This window comes from Chelonoidis abingdonii, chromosome 19, assembly GCF_003597395.2.
Source record: "Chelonoidis abingdonii isolate Lonesome George chromosome 19, CheloAbing_2.0, whole genome shotgun sequence".
NCBI lineage: Eukaryota > Metazoa > Chordata > Testudines > Testudinidae > Chelonoidis > Chelonoidis abingdonii.
The window spans coordinates 4,901,315-4,920,077 of record NC_133787.1 but is presented as its reverse complement, the minus strand read 5'-3'; the positions used below and the strand labels follow the sequence as shown (position 1 = coordinate 4,920,077).

Sequence of the window (18,763 nt, the reverse complement as noted above, 5' to 3'; positions counted from 1 at the left end):
ATCTAGAGGAATCTACCCTGCAGGTCAGCAGGAATTTTAAAAAGACAAGACGGTTTTTGGTATTTGAAAAAAAAAAAAAATCAGAAAAAAGTATATTCACCACATTCTTAATTTCTGCTGTTTTCCCCAAACACCCGTCAAAGCGGGAATTGCACGGGGACTTTTTGCTTGTAGAGCTTTTTAACCTTTTCCCACAAACAGTCTCTGTCTGCCTTTGTTTGACTTCCTCTCCTTCTTCCCTGCCTTCCCACGGACTCACCTGTAGTCCTCAGTGACGGTAACACAGGAATCCTCCTTCCTCAGCCTAGCCAGAAGAGCTCCACCCTCCAGCTGCAGTTTAACCAGCCGCGTGTCATCAAGGACGTTCTTCATTAATTGCCTATAATTCCTCAACAAAACACCGGCATCCTAAGGAGTTAGAAGAGCAAAGCAAATACAGTTATTTAGCTGTTACAATGTATGGGCATTAGCAGAACAAAGAAAACATATCCTGCCCCAATGGTACCTCTCAACCCTACCCTTGAAAAGCCTCCTCCCTAAACGCTGGAGGGGGAAATTCAGTCCCCATTGCCCTTTCAGTCCACAGCCTGTCTGTCCAGGCTGCCAAGAACAATGTTATAGTGGTGTTTTGCTCACAGCATTCGTCTGACTGATTTGACTCTACAAAGAGAAGCCTTCCAGCTCATCCTCATTTTGCTACCCAAAGCCATTGCATGATAGCCCATCATCTCCAAGTGATGGACCTCACTGCACCCCAAGTACTGGCAACAGGTTCATCTCTGATGGCACATGGTCAGGGGCGGCTCTAGGTATTTTGCCGCCCCACGCACAGCAGGCAGGCTGCTTTCGGCGGTTTGCCTGCGGGAGGTCCCCGGTCCCGCGGATTCAGTGGCACACCAGTGCGGGACCAGCGGACCCTCCACAGGCATGTCGCCGAAGGCAACCTGCCTGCCACCCTCGCGACGACCGGCAGAGCGCCCCCCATGGCTTGCCACCCCAGGCACGTGCTTGGCATGCTGGTGCCTGGAGCCGCCTCTGCACATGGTGTTGGTGGATGCGCATGCAGGAGGAGGAAAGATCTGGTACAGCATCTTTCACACTCTCTGCTGGAGGACAGGATGCCTGGCAATACATTTTAGCTGCTTGCACAATGACAGGGTTACATAGATTGGTATAACTCAAGTGTACCTTGAAAACACATTTTGGGCTTAGTAAGAGAAAGTTATCACTGCAGAGTCATACTGATGCAAGGTTTTCTACAGCTGCAGAATTACACTCGAGAGAAGGAGGGAGATTTTTTCAGTGTCCATTTTACCAGTGTCAAACCCAACAAGCTCTTGTACAAACAAGCCTTAGAAGAGGTTGTCTCCTAGACAGGATTTTGTAGTTTTAGATGTCAACCGCCATGACAATAAATCTTGGGAACAAGTGACAGGCACAGTGCTGTAATTAAAGGCTCTTTGTTTCACATTTGCCTTCTGGCAAGGCCTGATCTTTCCTCACTCTAAACTAGCTTCCATTTGACTGGCATGGTTAATTGAATTTCTAAGCTATTGAATGGTAACTGCAGAGAGAACAATTTGTCCTGTTCTCCTTGCCTTCCTTTTATCGTACACCTGCCACCCCCTCTCTCTGTCCTTGAAAGCACAGACTGGAAAGGATATGGACTGTACGGCACTGCTTTCTTTCCCACTGAAATCAATATCTCATCAGTTAACTCCTTTCCTCTGGTCAGGCAGCAGGCTCTTCAGAAAGACCAATGAGATGACACCCCTCAGAACAATGCCCTTCCCTGAGGGGTTTCTAATGATGACAGCACCAAGGCACTTATTGCAGACAAATCAGTACTCTCTTTGGACATGAAGATGGTCATCAGAGACTCACTTTACTCAAATGTATCTTCCCTTAACAGCTAGAAATCCCATTACAAACCACACTGGCATATCATCGCAAAGCTGATTTAGTGGAAATCTCCCCCAGCACTGGGACAATGATGAGGTTACATAGATGGGAGTAATACCAACCAACTCATGGCCAGACACCAGACTGGGTCTGCTTATTGTAACAGGGAAAAGAACAATAAGAATGAGCTTTTAAGCAAAAGTGCATCCAGAGAGGAATGGAAAGAAAGTTACAAATTAACCCTGGAAAAGCCTTCATGATGCTCCACTGCTGGGTTTCCCTCTTTCTTCCAGGTCCTCTTCCATGGCAGCATGGAGATCTTAGTCCCTTTTGGCATGTCCTTTTCACAACACTGGATTTTGTCTCTATATGCGTCTAGTCTCGCCCAGTTCTTTTCTGTACTTCTTCTCTTTAGAAATCTGAGCCCCAGAGCAAACATTACAATAGCCAGCTCACTGCTAGAGAGGGAGGGGCCTCGGATTAGGCCCAGGATGCAGAGAGCTAACCTACGTCAATGTGACTTTACTTTGAGGGCAAAATTTAATTGCTCTTTTTAATCCATTTTTCTCTAACCCAGATATGAAGTTCCATCTTCCCAATCTCCATACAAACAGTTAGCCATTCGGACACCAGTTGTTTAACTTTAAGATCTTTGCTCTGCCCTAATTTACTGAGAATTTGAGTATTAAATTTTTTTAAAATGCAGCATTTAGCATGAGCTGCCATTATAGCATTAAAATTTCAGCCTGGCAGCCCCTGTCTAGCATCCTGCTTGTTGTGCCTTTGTCTGGCACTAGAAGACAACACTTACCTCAGCTCTTTCTGGTAATCTACAGGACTCCACCCTCTGAATGGCCCCCTGCAGGAAAGCACAAGCGCCCTGACATCCTTGTAGCAAATGCTCCAGTTTCTGAAGGGGAAAGGAACAAGGCAGAGGTTACTGTCAGCATGGTTTTCTTCGCAGCAGAAGAGAAACAGCAGCTTGCAGGGAGCTATAGGGAGTGGTGGAAATCTTGAGTGGAGCGACGGCATGGTGTATGATGGGTTCAGGGCTCTGTCTGTGAAACTTACGTATTCCGGTTAATACAACAAAGTTGCTCTTATGAAAGCTGTTGGATCATGGAAAGCTGGGCTGAAAGACTCCAAGAGGAAGAAGCAACCCAAGAAGTACAATCCTCATGAGTCAGGGGACCCTGCCTGCCTTCCTGAACCACCAATGGTCACCCAGGACTCCCCAGAGAAGGATGAGCTATTGAGGGGCACTGCAGTTAGGGTTGGTTGTGCTGTATATGAGCTGTACTGCTTGTGCTCTAGCTGTCAAGTAAGAGAGCAATGATGCTAGATTCCGGTGAGAAGTCTCTGCGTGTTATATGCCCCATGCCTCCTGCAACATTTCAGCTGTAACCCAGGAGGCTCACCCCTATGGGGGAGTCTGAAGGGTCAGCAGTGAAGCAAGGGTTGGGCAGCAAGTTCTCACTGCGGGGTGACAGATACAGGGTCTGCACCCTGAGGCTGTGCCTATGGACCCCAAAGACTGGGCAATGGTTGGGCTCCATTTAGGCTCCAGAGGTTTAAAACACCTGGGATCCAGAGGCTTGGGTTCCCTCACAGCAGTCCAGTGGTAGCCAGGAAGGGGTGTTCAAATGGGACCTGTGACACTGTGGTATGAGAGAGACAAGGTGGGTGAGGTAATATCTTCAGGTCAGACCTGGAGATCTCTGTGTAATAGATTCATAGATTCATAGACTCTAGGACTGGAAGGGATCTCGAGAGGTCATTGAGTCCAGTCCCCTGCTCTCATGGCAGGACCAAATACTGTCTAGACCAGCCCTGATAGACATTTATCTAACCTACTCTTAAATATCTCCAGAGATGGAGATTCCACAACCTCCCTCGGCAATTTATTCCAGTGCTTAACCACCCTGACAGTTAGGAACTTTTTCCTAATGTCCAACCTAAATCTCCCATCTCAGTTTAAGCCCATTGCTTCTTGTTCTATCAGTAGAGGCTAAGGTGACAAGTTTCTCCCTCCTCTGATGACACCCTTTTAGATACCTGAAAACTGCTATCATGACCCCTCTCAGTCTTCTCTTTTCCAAACTAAACAACCCAATTCTTCAGCCTTCCTTCATAGGTCATGTCTCAGACCTTTAATCATTCTTGTTGCTCTTCTCTGGACCTTCTCCAACTTCTCCACATCTTTCTTGAAATGCGGTGCCCAGAACTGGACACAATACTCCATTGAGGCCTGACCAGCGCAGTAGAGCGAAGAAAACTCCCGTGTCTTGCTCACTATCACACCTGTTAATGCATCCCAGAATCAGTTGCTTTTTTGCAAAGCATCACACTGTTGACTCATATTTAGCTTGTGGTCCACTATAACCCCTAGCCATCTTCTGCCATACTCCTCCCTAGACAGTCTCTTCCAGTCTGTACGTGTGAAACTGATTGTTCCTTCCTAAGTGGAGCACTTTGCATTTGTCTTTATTAAACTTCATCCGGTTCCTCAGACCATTTCTCCAATTTGTCCAGATCATTTGATTATGACCCTGTCCTCCAAAGCAGTTGCAATCCCTCCAGTTTGGTATCATCTGCAACCTTAATAAGCAGTACTTTCTAAGCCAACATCTAAGTCATGATGAAGATATTGAACAGAGCCAGCCCAAAACAGACCCCTGAGGAACCCCACTTGTTATACCTTTCCAGCAGGATTGGGAACCATTAACAACCTACTCTCTGAGTACGGTGCTCAGCCAGTTATGCACCCCACCTTATAGTACCCCATCTAAATTGTATTTGCCTAGTTTATCGAGATAAATATCATGCGAGACCATATCAAATGCCTTACTAAAGTCTGGTATCCCACATCCACCGCTTCTCTTATCCACAAAGATCTGTCATTACCTATCAAAGGAAAGCTATAGAAATTGTTTTGACAAATTGTTCTTTAACAAATCCATGCTGGTTATTCCCTATCAATCACCTTACCACCTTCCAAATGTTTGCAGATGATTTCCTTTATTACTTGCTCCATTATCTTCTCTGGCACAGAAGTTAAACTAACTGGTCTGTAGTTTCCTGGGTTGTTTTTATTTCTCTTTTTTATAAATGGACACTATATTTGCCCTTTTCCAGTCTTCTGGAATCTCTCTCGTCTCCCATGATTTTCCAAAGATAATAGCTAGAGGCTCAGATACCTCCTCTGTTAGCTCCTTGAGTATTCTAGGATGCATTTCATCAGGCCCTAATCTTGAAAGCTTGTCTCTCTCACCAACAGAAATTGATCCAATAGAAGATATTATCTCACCCATCTTGTCTCTCTAGTGTCCTGGGATCAACATGGCTACAACACCACCACATACAAGTAAGGTATTAAGCTTTTCATGTCTTGAGTATGGGATGGCCGCATTAGCCACAAGTGACCAAACCAGGAATTGAAATAGGTCATCCCACAGCAGGTCCAATACAAACCTAATTTATTCCCACTCCAAGCTACTATGGATTTTGTTTGTGCCAAGATTTAGAGAAGAGGGATTTTAGTAACATTCTTTTAAGATCTGGATTTGTTTCAGAAAGAATAGTTTTCATATCCTTCCACTGGGAAAGCTAAATTGCCTCAGCTATAATGTATGGACCCTGGAGTGATAGAAAAAATAGAATACACATTTAAGACTTCTATACATGATGTAAGTTAGTTATTCCACACATCAGGGCGATACAATTTTAAGGCCTGACACCTGGCAAACTTCTAGAACTAGATTCAAATGATTTATACCATAGAAAACCTGCATTCTCAGCTCTCCTCTGGGACAATGGTGGTTCATGAGATATTGCCCCTTAAAAGTGTCATTGATCCAGGTCTGAATACTGTTGTCGTCAGCCTATAACCAGTGAAAACTGGGGGCAAATTCCACATTCACAGGCAGGTTCTTATTTTTGTAAAGAATGAGGAGCTATTTGAAGCTGCTCCCAGGTTTGGAATGTTGTGAGCAGCCCCGCCGGAGACGGATTAGTGAGCAGGAAGCAGGTGAGCTCATCAGAGATGTTAAATAAATAGTGTTTGACATGTGGTTGCAGAGCTACAGACATTTATCACTTGGGTCACGGACACATTCAGTGCATCGATTACCAGCTCTGTGCTGTCGAATTCCTTCATGAACTCCCCCCTCAGCTACAGCTTTGGGAAAGATATTGACTTTAAAATGTAAGAAATGTGAAACAAGAGGTGGCCCTGAACTCCAGTATTCTTCCCCAGATTCTTTATTTCCAGGTATTTCCCTAGCTACTCCTCACCATGTCTCATATCCAATACATTCTTCGAACATACTGCGGACAATTTTCTGTTTCAGAAGGTGGAGGAGATAATGAGGGAGACAACTATTTTAGACTTGCTTCTAACAGGGAGGAATTGGTGGGGAATCTGAAGGCAGAAGACAATTTGAATGAAAGTGATCATGAAATAATAGATTTCATCCTTCTAAGGAAAGGAAGGAGTGAGAGCAGCAGAATAAGGACAATGGACTTAAAAAACCAACAGACTAACAAACTCAGAGATCTAGTAGGAACAGTCCTATGGGAAGAAAATCAGAGAAAGAAGTTCAAGAGAGCTAGAACTTTCTCAGGGAGACAAAAATTAAAGGCACAAGAGCAAATTATCCCAACACAAAGGATGGGAAGAAAAGTAAGAGGCCAATATGCCTCCATCAGGAGCTCTTTAGTGACCTGAAAACCAAAAAGGAATCCTACAAAAAGTGGAAACATGGACAAGTTGCTGAAGAGGAGTATAAAGAATAGCACAAACGTGTAGGGACAAAATCAGAAAGGCCAAGGCACAAAATGAATTACACCTAGCAAGGGAAATAAAAGGTAATAAGAGAAGTGTATTTCTCTTGCTCCTAATGTATTTAAATAACAAGGAAAGTGGAGTCCTCTCCATAGCAGGGAAGAAGAGTTAATAACTGATAAAAATCAAGACAGCCGAGGTGTTTAATATTCTAGTCTGTAATTTTCACTCCATACATCTGAAGAAGTGGGTTTTTTACCCACGAAAGCTTATGCCCAAATAAATCTGTTAGTCTTTAAGGTGCCACTGGACTCGTTGTTCTTGTGGACACAGACTAACAAGGCTACCCCTGATATTTTGGTAAGGCTTTGGACACAGTCCCACATGACATTTTCATAATGAAACTAGAGAAATCTGTTCTACAAGAAATTACTACAATGTGGGAACACAACTGATAAAGACTGTACTCAAAGAGTGGTTCTCAATGGCTCGCTGTCAAACTGGGAGGGTGTATCTAGTGGGATCCTGCAGGGGTCAGTCCTGGGTCCAGAACCATTCGATATTTTCACTCATGACTGGCATAATGGAGTGGAGAGTGTGCCTACCAAACCTGCAGACGATGCCAAGCTGGGAGGGAACTTTGGAGGTCAGCGTTAGAATTCAAAACAACCCTGACAATTTAGAGAACTGGTCTGAAAGCACGGGATGAAATTCAATAAAGACAAGTGCACAGCTCTGCATGCAGGAAGAAAAACAAAATCAAAAGCACAACTACAGAGCACAGAGTAAGGGGCTGGTGGTGGCACTGCTGTAAAGGTTCTGGGGGTTATTTTGGATCGCAAATTCAGTATGCAGCTGCAAAAAAAGATGAATATCATTCTGGCATAGATGGAGAGGAGTGGTGTATGTTGTGACATTGCACCCCGTAATGTTTTATAGAAATATGCTTATGAATGTAAATATGATATAACTGGAACATGTTCGATGCTACATATGCCATGTAACATCTCAGTAACATATCTACTGAATGTATTCATCCTATTCGTACGCATGCATCATTTTTATATATATATTTTATAACGCTCTATGCTTGTATTTAAAGTGTTTGCTGTAGAAAGCACCTAAGGCAGATTTGGTCAACATAGTGCAAAGAGATTATTCAAGTAAATGGAAGTACTTGGCCAACGAAAGACCTTGATAGACGCCAATCCACATCTGAGCTTTCCTGAGAACATTCAGGCTAACATAGCGTTAGTCTGTAAAGAACTGAGTCATGCATGGATGTGTGACTTGCCCATGTGATTCCAGAACTCTATCTTGTAGCTCTAATTCTACACAGGGGAGAGAGGGGTGTCCACCCACAAGAGGGAGGCTATATGAGCCCCTGAGAAACCCCTCCATTTTGTCTTCAGCTGGCTCATGAGACAGCCTCTCCACCCCAAAGGATGCCTGAAAGAAACTGGAACAAAGGACAGCAACTACAGGGATGAGAGTGATTGCTGGACCCAGACTAGAAGGAGGTTAGTCAGTCAAAGAAGCTTTATTTAGTTTCCTGCTGTGTTAGGCTTAGACTTGCATGTTTTATTTTATTTTACTTAGTAATTCACTTTGTTCTGTCTGTTACTACTTGCAACCACTTAAATCCTACTGTCTGTATTTTATAAAATCACTTTTTATTTATTAATTAACCCAGAGTCTATATTAATACCGGGGGGGGGGGAGAGAACAGCTGTGCATCTCTCTCCATCAGTGTTATAGAGGGCGAACAATTTATGAGTTTACCCTGTGTAAGCTTTATATAGGGTAAAACAGAAATTTGAGGCGGTTGGACCCCATTGGGAGCTGGGTATCTGAGTGCTGGAGACAGGACCATTTCTTAAGTTGTTTTCAGTTAAGCCTGCAGCTTGTGGGGGACGTAGTTCAGACTTGGATCTGTGTTTACAGCAGGCTGGCATGTCTGGCTCAAATGTGGCAAGGTACTGAAGTCCCAAGCTGGCAAGGAAAACGGGCTCAGAGGTAGTCTAGGCACATCAGGTGGCAGTTCCACAGGGGTTTCTGTGATCCAACCCGTGACGTATGTAAGACCTAGGAGATAATTGTATGACGCTACTTGGCATTGGTGAGGCCTCAGCTGGAGTACTGTGTCCAATTCCGGGCACCACACATGTACAAATTAAGAGTCCAGAAGAGAGTAACAAAAATGAGAAAAGGTTCAGAAAACCTGATTTCTGAGGAAAGGGCAAAAAAAACTGGGCATGTTTAGTCTTGAGGAAAGAAGACTGAGGGTGGATCTAGTAACAGCCTTCAAATGTGCTAAGGGCTATTACAAAGAGGATCGTGATGAATTGTTCTCCATGTCTACTGAAGGTAGGACAAGACGGAATGGGTTTAATCTGCAGCAAGGCAGGTTCAGATACTAGAAAAAACCTTCTAACTCTCAGGGCAGTTAAGCTCTGGAACAGGGCGGCGGTGGAATCCCCGTCATTGGTGGTTTTAAGAACAGGTTGGACAAACACCTGCCAGAGAGAGTCTAGGTTTAATTGGCCCAGCCACCGTGTGTGGGGCAGAACTAGATGACCTCTCGAGGGCCCTTCCAGCCCTACAGTTCCATGATTTCACGATTCTATACGGGGAGGGAAGAGAACTTTAATGATGATGTTTCTGATCGCCTTATATTTGAAGCAAGCTGAAATGAAGAGAGACAGCCTCAGAGGCACAGCAATATCATCTGTGACATCTAGATAGACAGTTCAGCATTTAGGCATTGCTACATTGCGCCCTGCCCAATAACATCAGGGCAGAAACAAGGCAGAAACCCGTGGAAGCAGAAACCATGAAATTGACACCGTCCCAAACACAGTTCGTCAAATCAAACGCAAATGGAGACACTGCCCATTTGTGGACACTGCTGATGATCCTTGCAGGGAGTCACAGATGAAAGGAAATGAACCCCCCCCACCATACCTGAACGTGCTGAATCACACCTAACGGTACTACTGCAGATGTGGCTCTTATTGACACAGGAATACCCTGAAGCATGTGGCACAAAGGAACTGAAGCTCCCTGCTTGGCTCCTGAGGTGGAATGTGGTGGCAAGTTTGGAACAACCTGTCAATCACCAGTGCTGGAGGACAGGGGTGTTCTCAGCCAATTTAGGCATTTCCTCTAAGAACTCCAGCACCTGTGTTCTAAAGCTTTACAAATGCCAGGAGCATAGTCCTCAATAGGCAATTTTTTATATATTCCAGGAAATCTGGCTCCAAAATAACAGAATTCTAACTAACTCTGATCACTTTGAAATGTTTATTATTAAAATTATTATTTGTTAAGTGGTGACATTATTCTAATCACTGATGAATGAGACAAACTTCAGGAGAGTTCCTGCCCTGGAGACCTGGGAGTGTACAAGGAGGAAGGAATCTGTCTCCCCTCCCTGCAGAGGGCTGCAACGATCCTGCTCCCTCCTGTCAGGGTCAGGCCGTGGGCAGCCCATGTGCCCCGGTCAGCTGCTAAGTTGCGATTGGGAGAGAAGTCGCAGGGTCAGGATCCCGGGAAGTGGGGACCAGGCACCAAGCTACAGGCAGCAGTAAAATAGCAAAGGCAAGGACAAACCAGGGCCAGAAGCTGGAGTCTGGGGTTTATAGCAAGCAAGGCCCGGAGCAGAAGCAGGCAAGCAGTCAGTGTTGTTGCTCAGACAGCTCCCTATCACGGCTTATACACTAGTACTGGCCAACCAGTGGGCAGTGAGGGGCCGCCACTCAGGCCCTGCCGTGTCTAGCTTCACAGGGTCCTCTTGTAGCTGCCTAATCTAAGCCTCTAGCGGCAATGCGGAGGCATCAATAGCCCAGTTCCTCCCAGGGTCCAGCCCTGCAGATTCTCATGCATCCACTGCTCCCTCTGGCAATCACATTCTTAAACACACACAGATTAAGACATTCAAGGTTATGGTTCCCATAGCCACGCTGCTCTGGACACTTGGCACATCCATCAACACCAACACGAGACAAATATGGCCATGCAGACATGCACAGTGCAGCTGAGACATGGCTATCAGGGGAACCGGAACTTCACCTCTCCCGTCTTTGGTAAGTTTCATATTTATTTGCTGTTAGACCTTGCACTAACCCAGTTAATTATAAGTTTTTCCTCTATGGTGTATGGGAAATCTGGCCATAATCCTAGAAGCAGCAAATTTAAAGACTGTTTCACGTCTCACTCACCATGCGAAAGCTTAACCAGTCCCGATGGCAGTAAGGGAAGGCTCCATCCAATTCCAGTGGCAGCTGCGTGCTGTCTATGTGCTTGTGGAGGGACTTCATTGAGGGGAGAAGTTCAATCTGAGAAGAAAAAAAGCACATCTGCATCACGTCTGCCTGCAGAAAGGAGCACCGACGAGTTGAGAGTGTCATGTCTACACTGCCAGAAAAGGAATGTTCTTAGCTCGGGTTAGATAACATGCATTAAAACAGCAGTGAAGACACAGCAACTCAGCTTTTAACTCAGGTTAGTAGCTCGAGTTCAACCCCAGGCTTCCCTTATAGGCATCAGCCGAGGATAAAAGCCGAGTTGCTGTGTCTTCAGTGCTATTTTAACCTGAGTTAGAACAGAAGAACGGCCATACTGGGTCAGACCAAAGTGGCCAATGCCAGGTGCTTCAGAGGGAATGAACAGAACAGGGAATCATCAGGTGATCCATCCCCTGTCACCCAATCTCAGCTTCTGGCAAACAGAGGCTAGAGACACCATCCCTGCCCATCCTGGCTAATAGCCATTGATCGTTGGCTAACCTGAGTGAAGAACACACCTTTTTTTGCAGTGTAGGCATACAATATGAGGGGAAGGGAATAAGTAAGGTGAATGTCTCTCTAGTGAACCACTTTCCAGCAGGGCTAATGAGATCCCAGCTCTCTATGACAGCCTGAACCTCTACACACACAGGGGAGGTACGTGAAATCCAATCACAATATGAAGGAAAAAACAAAAGCTCAGCAATCTTAGAATAATTCACTAGCTTCCCGTTCTATAGTTCAATGAGCAAACTGGAAGCAAAGCAGTGTGAAACGGAAGCTTGAAAGGAGCCAGGAATTCCTCCAAAGCCAAAATTATCTGGTGGCGACAGAGGAAATCTCTGCCTTCCATGGTCACATGGCATGGTATGATTCATACATGTTTATGAAGTTTCTGCGGGATTGTAAAACTGGCCACAAGTTTCCCAAAGTAATGCCCAGCGAAGCATCCTAACACAGCAGACCTTCTCCGCTCCAATCCCAGTGCGCCTCCGATCTATGCCAGGAGTCATTTGCCACTTAGAGGGTACCCAAGATCCAATACACCTCAGCTTGCTCCGGTTAGAGGCTGCAGTTGAGCTGGGCCGTCCAAGGAACATAATACCCACAGAGAAAATGGATAAGAGCTGCTGAGAGAGCCTGCAGTGTTGGGCTGGGAGTGAGAAATTCAGACACAAACATCCAACATTCCTCTAGAGTTGCAAAGTTTCCATTTTCTCATTAAAACTGTGACTTTCCCTTTGATTCTGCTGTATGCCAATTTCTTTATTAATCTCTGTTCTGCACCTTCCTGATCCCCTTGGATTTGGCAGCTTTCACTTGTTCAAAAAACTTTTTTTCCATCCATTACTTTGGGTGTTTTCACTCACACAGATATACCTCCCTATCCCTTACTCTGCATCTCCCCCACTCCCCCACACACAAATGCCCCCTTATGTGTGAATGACTGGTAACAAATGCCTCTGGCTTGTCACCTTTTCTCATTCTCTTTGTAACCAGAGATGGCAACACTCTGCACACACAGCCACATTAAAACAAGTTCTCCCCAAATGAACCTCAGAACATTCAGGACCTTTTTCTGTAGGGATCCTGGATGAAATCTTGGCTCCACTGCAGTCAATGGGAGCTTTGATTTCAAAGGGGCTACTGCTTCACCCCAGGTTTCCTGGCTCCTTAGACATTTACAACTGAGGTGGTGTCTGACCCGAGTGCTGACAACATGTCGCGTCCAATACTCCACTCACTCACCTGCCGGCAAATCAGAGAGCGTCTTCCACACTCAGATTGTGACCTCTTTGGAGCAGAGATTGTCCTGCTATATCATGTATCTACAGTGTCCAGCACAAGGGTCCTGTGAAGGGCTATGCAGCAAACCCCGTGCTGGGCAACACAGGTTAACAGGATAACGTGGGCTCTGCCCCATCACACTTGTGAGAGCTTAAAAGTCAGAAACTCAGCTCAGCTGATGGCACACCAGACCAGACCTGACCTGATCTCCAGTCCTCAGCTCCTGGAGAGAGGGCTGGCTGAAGGCAGGAGCTCCTCAATGAACCCTCCCTGAGGAAAAGGAGACCCCAATGCTGACTCACCTGGAGAGGGAACCATTCCCCTCTATTACCTGTGAAGTCAGTTTAGGACCGCAGCCCAACAAGCGCCCTCCGAAGGAAGAGAGCCTAAGCTCAGCTTTGGGATGATTCTGTTGTGTTATTTCCCTTGTTGTTCTGTTCACTGACAACCCCAGAAGGGGCTGACTACTCGGGGCCCAACCAGATGGCTCTCAGAACTGCAGTGGGAAAAATGCCCAGACATCAAAGAGCACAGAGTGGCTCAGGTGAGTGCTTAGGCCCTGCCCAGAGCCTTAGGGGGTCCCTGGGGAAGGAACTCTGGTGACAGGGCCTCACCCCTGACTGGGCCCTCTAGGTGTTGCTACCACCCTACAAATAATATACTTTTGGAGGCTGCTCTATCAATTTTGACTCACTGAAGTCACGCTGCAGTTGCACAGTCAGAACTACGGGTGAGAGGGGACGCAGAAGTTAAGCTTCCAACAGCCACACTAACTTAGCCACGTTGTGCATCTTCTACATTTTGAGGTTTACATTTTGCAACCATCAGTAATATATTAAGCTACTCCTTTAAAACGCCCCTCCCTCCGTTGGACCTTTCTGTGCTGAGCTTCCTGGAGTCACAGAACAGCGCCTCCGCCACAGAGTTCAAGGCCAGGAGGGGCTGCATCTAACCCGGTGTTTCTCAAATGCAGCCGCATGCGGCCACCAGGGCCTTTCCTTGCGGCCACAGTCACCTGGCCTGTGACGGGGGGGGCACAAAGCAGTGGCTCCTCTCCCAGGTCCACAAGCATTCAGGACTTAAATTTGTCCCAGGGCTTGCCGGGGCTGAGTAAGTCTGCTGTGAAAATGATATTAACAAACGTACAAATATCACTTTTCACAGCAGAAGACTTACCAGATAGCAAGTCTTAGAAGAAGAAACAAAGTGCAACCAAAAAAGCAAAAGAAACAACAACAAAAAGACAAGAACATGCAAAGCACCTTATTTGTGTTTCTATTCTGTTTAGGTCCAGTACAGGATAGCGACAACTGTAAATTATTTTCATTACTGAGTCTGAAAAAACCCTGCATAAATAAATGACAATGATTTGGACAAGTATATGTGCATATTTATTTGTTTCTCCTAAAGTTAATTAAGTATTTTAGGAAAAATTGTCAGTGTAGCCACCAGCAAGAGTTGGTGGCTGCACTTTGAGGCCACCAAAATTTTTGTTGTGAGAACCTCATGTCTGACCTCCTGCATAATACAGCCAGAGAATTCCACTCTGTGATTCCAGTGTCAGCCCCTGACTTGGGGCTGAGAACATAACTTGGCCATTAAAATTACTCATTTTCTACCTCTGTGTGATGAAATCATGGGGCCTTTTCCTAAAGTCCTCACTCCGCCCACGCCCAGGTCAAAGTCTCAGGGAAGCCACTGGGAAGTCCAGCTGGGCCATGACCACAGAAGGGGCCTGTATTTCCTCTGGGACAGCGGGAGTACGAGGGAGTGGCATTAGTGGAGGAAGTGCCTTCCCAGACATCCCAATGTGAGTGCCAGCTGGGGAGGTAGCACCCCCCCGGAGACACCAAAGCCAGACAACAGCTCTGAAACATAGTCATCAGCAACCAGGACTTCCAGGACCTAGGTCTGACGATTCCCCACAGCTGGGGCAGTCAGAACTGGCAGGGAAGAGAACAGACACTCCACCACTGAAAAGGGTATTGATGTTCCCCATCCTTAGTGTCCTCTCTTCCCCTTGTAGGAGTGCTCAGCTGAGCACAACAGCAATGCTGCCCCATTGGGGGATTTAGCCTGTTGTTGACAACAGGGCCTGAAAAGTTCTCAAGTCAGTGTTCATTGTGCACAACTCCCCACTGCATCCTTCCTGCTAGAGTCTTATCAAAGAGCTTTCTGGTATCCTGACATTCATGGGCATATGAGAGAGTGATGGACTTGGCAATAAAAGATCTACTCAATTAATAAACATTTTTAGCTCCTTAAATATCACATCGGAAAGAGAGACCATCACCATAAAACAGAGAGCAGCACTACAGAGATTTCAAGTGAGAATGAACGTACATTAGTGCACAGAGAGCTCACTGTTCAGAGGGTTAACACAAGTCTCAGGAGCTCCCCAGCAGTTCCTGCATGAATGCTTCCATTACCTGCACTGTTGTCGGCTTCTCCATCCGAAAAGTGAGATCTCTTTCAACAAGCAGCAGAACTCCGTGAATGCAGTGAGGAACCATGTCCTGTAACAGAGAACAGAGCACAGATCTCTTACGAGCTGGATGGATTGCTTAGGAGTATGTACCATTAGTTTTATTTCAACACAAGAGATTGCATTGCCTTCTTCAAAGATAGGTGCAATTGCAAACTGGAGGGCACAGTCTCCCCCGAAGGGGCAGGTAGTCATATCTGTTGGTGAGGATCTGCCCTAAAGGGAACATGCTCTGCAAGCTGTTAGCCCTGGGAAACACTGCACAGTCAGGTTACCTGGATGCAGTAAAAAAGCTGCTTTTTCACTGAGCACTGCCCCTAACTGAAAAGTAGCATTTTCCCCACAATGCCAGCAGATGTGTGTTCTTTACTTAACTGCCCCAGCCCAGTACCAAGGATTTCCTCCAGCCATTAGCGTTAATGGACAGAAGCACCAAATTCAAGGATGTCCTGGCAGCTGTGGCCTCAAACTCTCTCTCTCCTGCTCCAGCAGGAGGCCTCCACAGGGAGAACATTCCACAGGGAAGTTAGAGACAGGCCCAGAGAGTTAAGACAGGAGTAAAGAAAACAGACTATGTGAATAGCGGGGTCACTAACCAAACCATGGCTTGGTTTGGGCAGCAGGGAAGGCTTCATATTTTAGCAAATGTTCTAATAATAGGAGCTCTTCCAATAAAAGGCTACAGGCAAATCTCATCTTACACGGGGGTTCGGTTCTGCGGTTAGCGCGTAAAGCAAAAACCACGTACAGTGAAACTCACTGAGCTGAATGGCGGGCGGAATCATCCACACCACAGATGCAGTTTTTATATTGTTATTTTTCTTTTTTTCCCCCGTTTTTGCCGACTGCGCAAAGCTGAATTCGTGCATCTTTAATGCGACTAAGATGCGACTTGCCTGTATAGAAAAGCCTTTGCCCAAGCTAAGTTGTGAGGGTTTTTGGACTGGTAAAGCCAAAAGACCCCAGAAGTAAAATTATAAGCAACTGTGATAGGTGTCCACCCACACAACACTGGAAAGGTTAAGGTGGCTGTCTAAAGCCCAGGGGCTGAGCGCAGCAGAGGGCTGCAGGGAAGCAGTCTGCAGTCACTCCCTGGGAGAAGGGAGGTGTGTTTGGGGCTGTAGATACAGGTAGCCTACAGCTACTCCCTGGGAGGAGGGAGTCTGGCCTGGCAAACCCAGAGCTGGGAGAGCTGGGAAGGTAGGAAAAGCAGCAATGTATGGAGTAGGGCAGACCTTGGCCGCTGAGAGGGGCCCTGAGCTGGAACCTGGTGGAGAGGGTGGGTGCAGGTTTCTCTACCAGCCACCGGGACACAGTACGGACCAGACAGCAGTGAACAGATCGCCTGGGACAATTCACCTTGGAAGACTTTGATACCCCAGAAAGGAGGACGATAGTGACCTGGTGGGAGGGCCAAGTTCATGAACAAGAAGCTGCAGCTGCTGGGGCAAGAGGTGCAACAGGGTGAGAGAAGACAAGCGAAGGGACTGCCAGAGGAGGGTCCAGCACCTGGAAAGAGTTTATCCCCAGAGCAACCAGGAGGAGGCGCCCTGGTGATGAGTGAAACCCCCTGACAGCAAACACTCTTTTTTTGTATAGCTTCAGCTGCAATCTGTCCAGAATAAATGCAATTGACCAGCAAGCCTTTGACAGGAGAACTCTGTAACCGTATTCTCCAACGACCTTTAAGGACACAACACCCAGAGTGAGCAGCAGCACAAGCAGACAAAGTAGGCAATTGCTGGAAAACACAGGGGATGATGAACTCCAGCAAATGGCGCAGCAGATTGCTTTAACAGTCTCCCATTTCTACCCCATAGGCTGAACTTGACTCTGCATTAATGGCTTGAGAGCCAGCTCTAAGAACACACTTCTGCCTCAGCTCACTGCGAAAGGTGGAAGAGGTGGTCCAAGCCTGATGTCTTGAGTTCTAGAGGTGCTTCCCCTTAACTGAGCTAGTTCTTGGTCTTTCTTTTGATTGAGAAATTAAAGACCAATGTGCAGAGGCCCAATTCAGGATTCTACAAATATAAGGGCCATAACCGCAGTGCAGATCTTTGGGCAAGGAAACAAACTTTTCCTTATGCTAAAGAAGGATCTCTCCTCACTCCATCCCCTTGGTCTCCTTGTATGAGTGGGATACAATTCTAACAATTGTCCCTTCTAAGCATACAGGGGTTTTTCTGAATCTTTTGTTCACCTTTTCATTTGATCACTGACAAATGTCAGGAAAAGGCCAGAACAGCACAACTAGTTCAGAATTACTGGGGTAAAAACTGGAGATCACCGGGGAGGGGACAGGACAGGGAGAGAGACATAGGTCACAGCTGTACAGACATCCTGGAATTTGACTGGTGTCTTTGCTGGATAATGCAGGTGGGTGAAGATGAACCATCATTTCAAGACAGCTGGTGGCACTGAACATTTATGTTTAATTAAGTTCCCCGCCACCACCCTTCTCCTCCTCCTCCTAGCTACTTGCATAATAGGGTCACGATGCTAATGTTCTGACAACCCAATAATTTCTGAGAACACACGCTGAGGCTGTAAAATTGGAATTATGATTACAGATAATCAGAAGGTGTGCGTGAGGAGGAGGGTTCCTGTGGAAATTTTCAAATTTTCATTGAAAAATTAATAAATTTTCATCCAAAAACTGTCAGAGACTGAAATTTTTTTAGTTTTCCAGAAAAGAAAATGTCAGAAGACAGGATTGTCGGTGGCCAGGCCTAGTGGCCAGAGCAGGAGTCAGGCCTAGTGGTCAGCATCTAGACACCAGAGCCCAGGGTTGAGATAGGGCCAAAGCCAGGAAGCAGGACCAAAGATCAGAATCAGAGTCAGAATTCAAACGCCAGAGCCAAAGGTGCAGGTGGAGTCAGGAATCAGAGCCGAGAGTCAGTACTGGATCACCAGGAATCAGGGAAGGCAGGATGGGAACACAACTGGGTGCAGGGCAGGATGTGGGCTGGAACCATGGAGGAGCACAGCAGGAGCAGGGCTTGGGGAGACAAGGAAGGCAGAGTGTCAGTGAGCATGTGCATTGAACAGCCAGCAAGCTGTTGCTGCTGCTAGGTTTAAGAACTGGCCTGCGGGCTTCTTCAGCCAATCAGGTTGCCTAGGGCTTCAGGAGTACCGAGCAGGCGCAGCTGAGGGCCGTACTCCTGACAGAATATGGAATATTTTTAAGAAAAGCAGACACTTTCCGCAACAGTTGTTGTTTAGTCAGAAGCTCAATGATCAGTTGAAAAAAAGTTAACAGAACAATGTTGACCAGACCAAATTCCGACTTGCAGGTTGAATGAGGCAGAAGGAGGGACTGGCTCACAAGAGGTTAGGAAGGGAAGGACAGAATCTGAGCAGGTAAGAGGCTGGCAAAGGAAACTTCCCATAGCTCACAATCGATTTTTGACAGGTTTCAGAGTAGCAGCCATGTTAGTCTGTATCTGCAAAAAGAACAGGAGTACTTGTGGCACCTTAGAGACTAACAAATTTATTTCAGCATGAGCTTTCGTGAGCAAC

General features: G+C 46.3%; 1 protein-coding gene across 1 annotated transcript in view; it reads right to left on the bottom strand.

Annotated features, from left to right (window-relative positions):
- Positions 1-18,763, bottom strand: part of PLEKHG4 (pleckstrin homology and RhoGEF domain containing G4) — a 161,023-nt gene that overhangs the window by 77,638 nt on the left and 64,622 nt on the right. Inside the window, exons 7-10 of the mRNA XM_032788459.2 lie at positions 15,189-15,275; positions 10,906-11,022; positions 2,714-2,812; positions 260-408 (exon numbers count right to left, since the gene is read on the bottom strand). Of these exons, the coding sequence (XP_032644350.2) occupies positions 260-408; positions 2,714-2,812; positions 10,906-11,022; positions 15,189-15,275 (452 nt within the window). The remainder of the gene's footprint in view (positions 1-259; positions 409-2,713; positions 2,813-10,905; positions 11,023-15,188; positions 15,276-18,763) is intronic.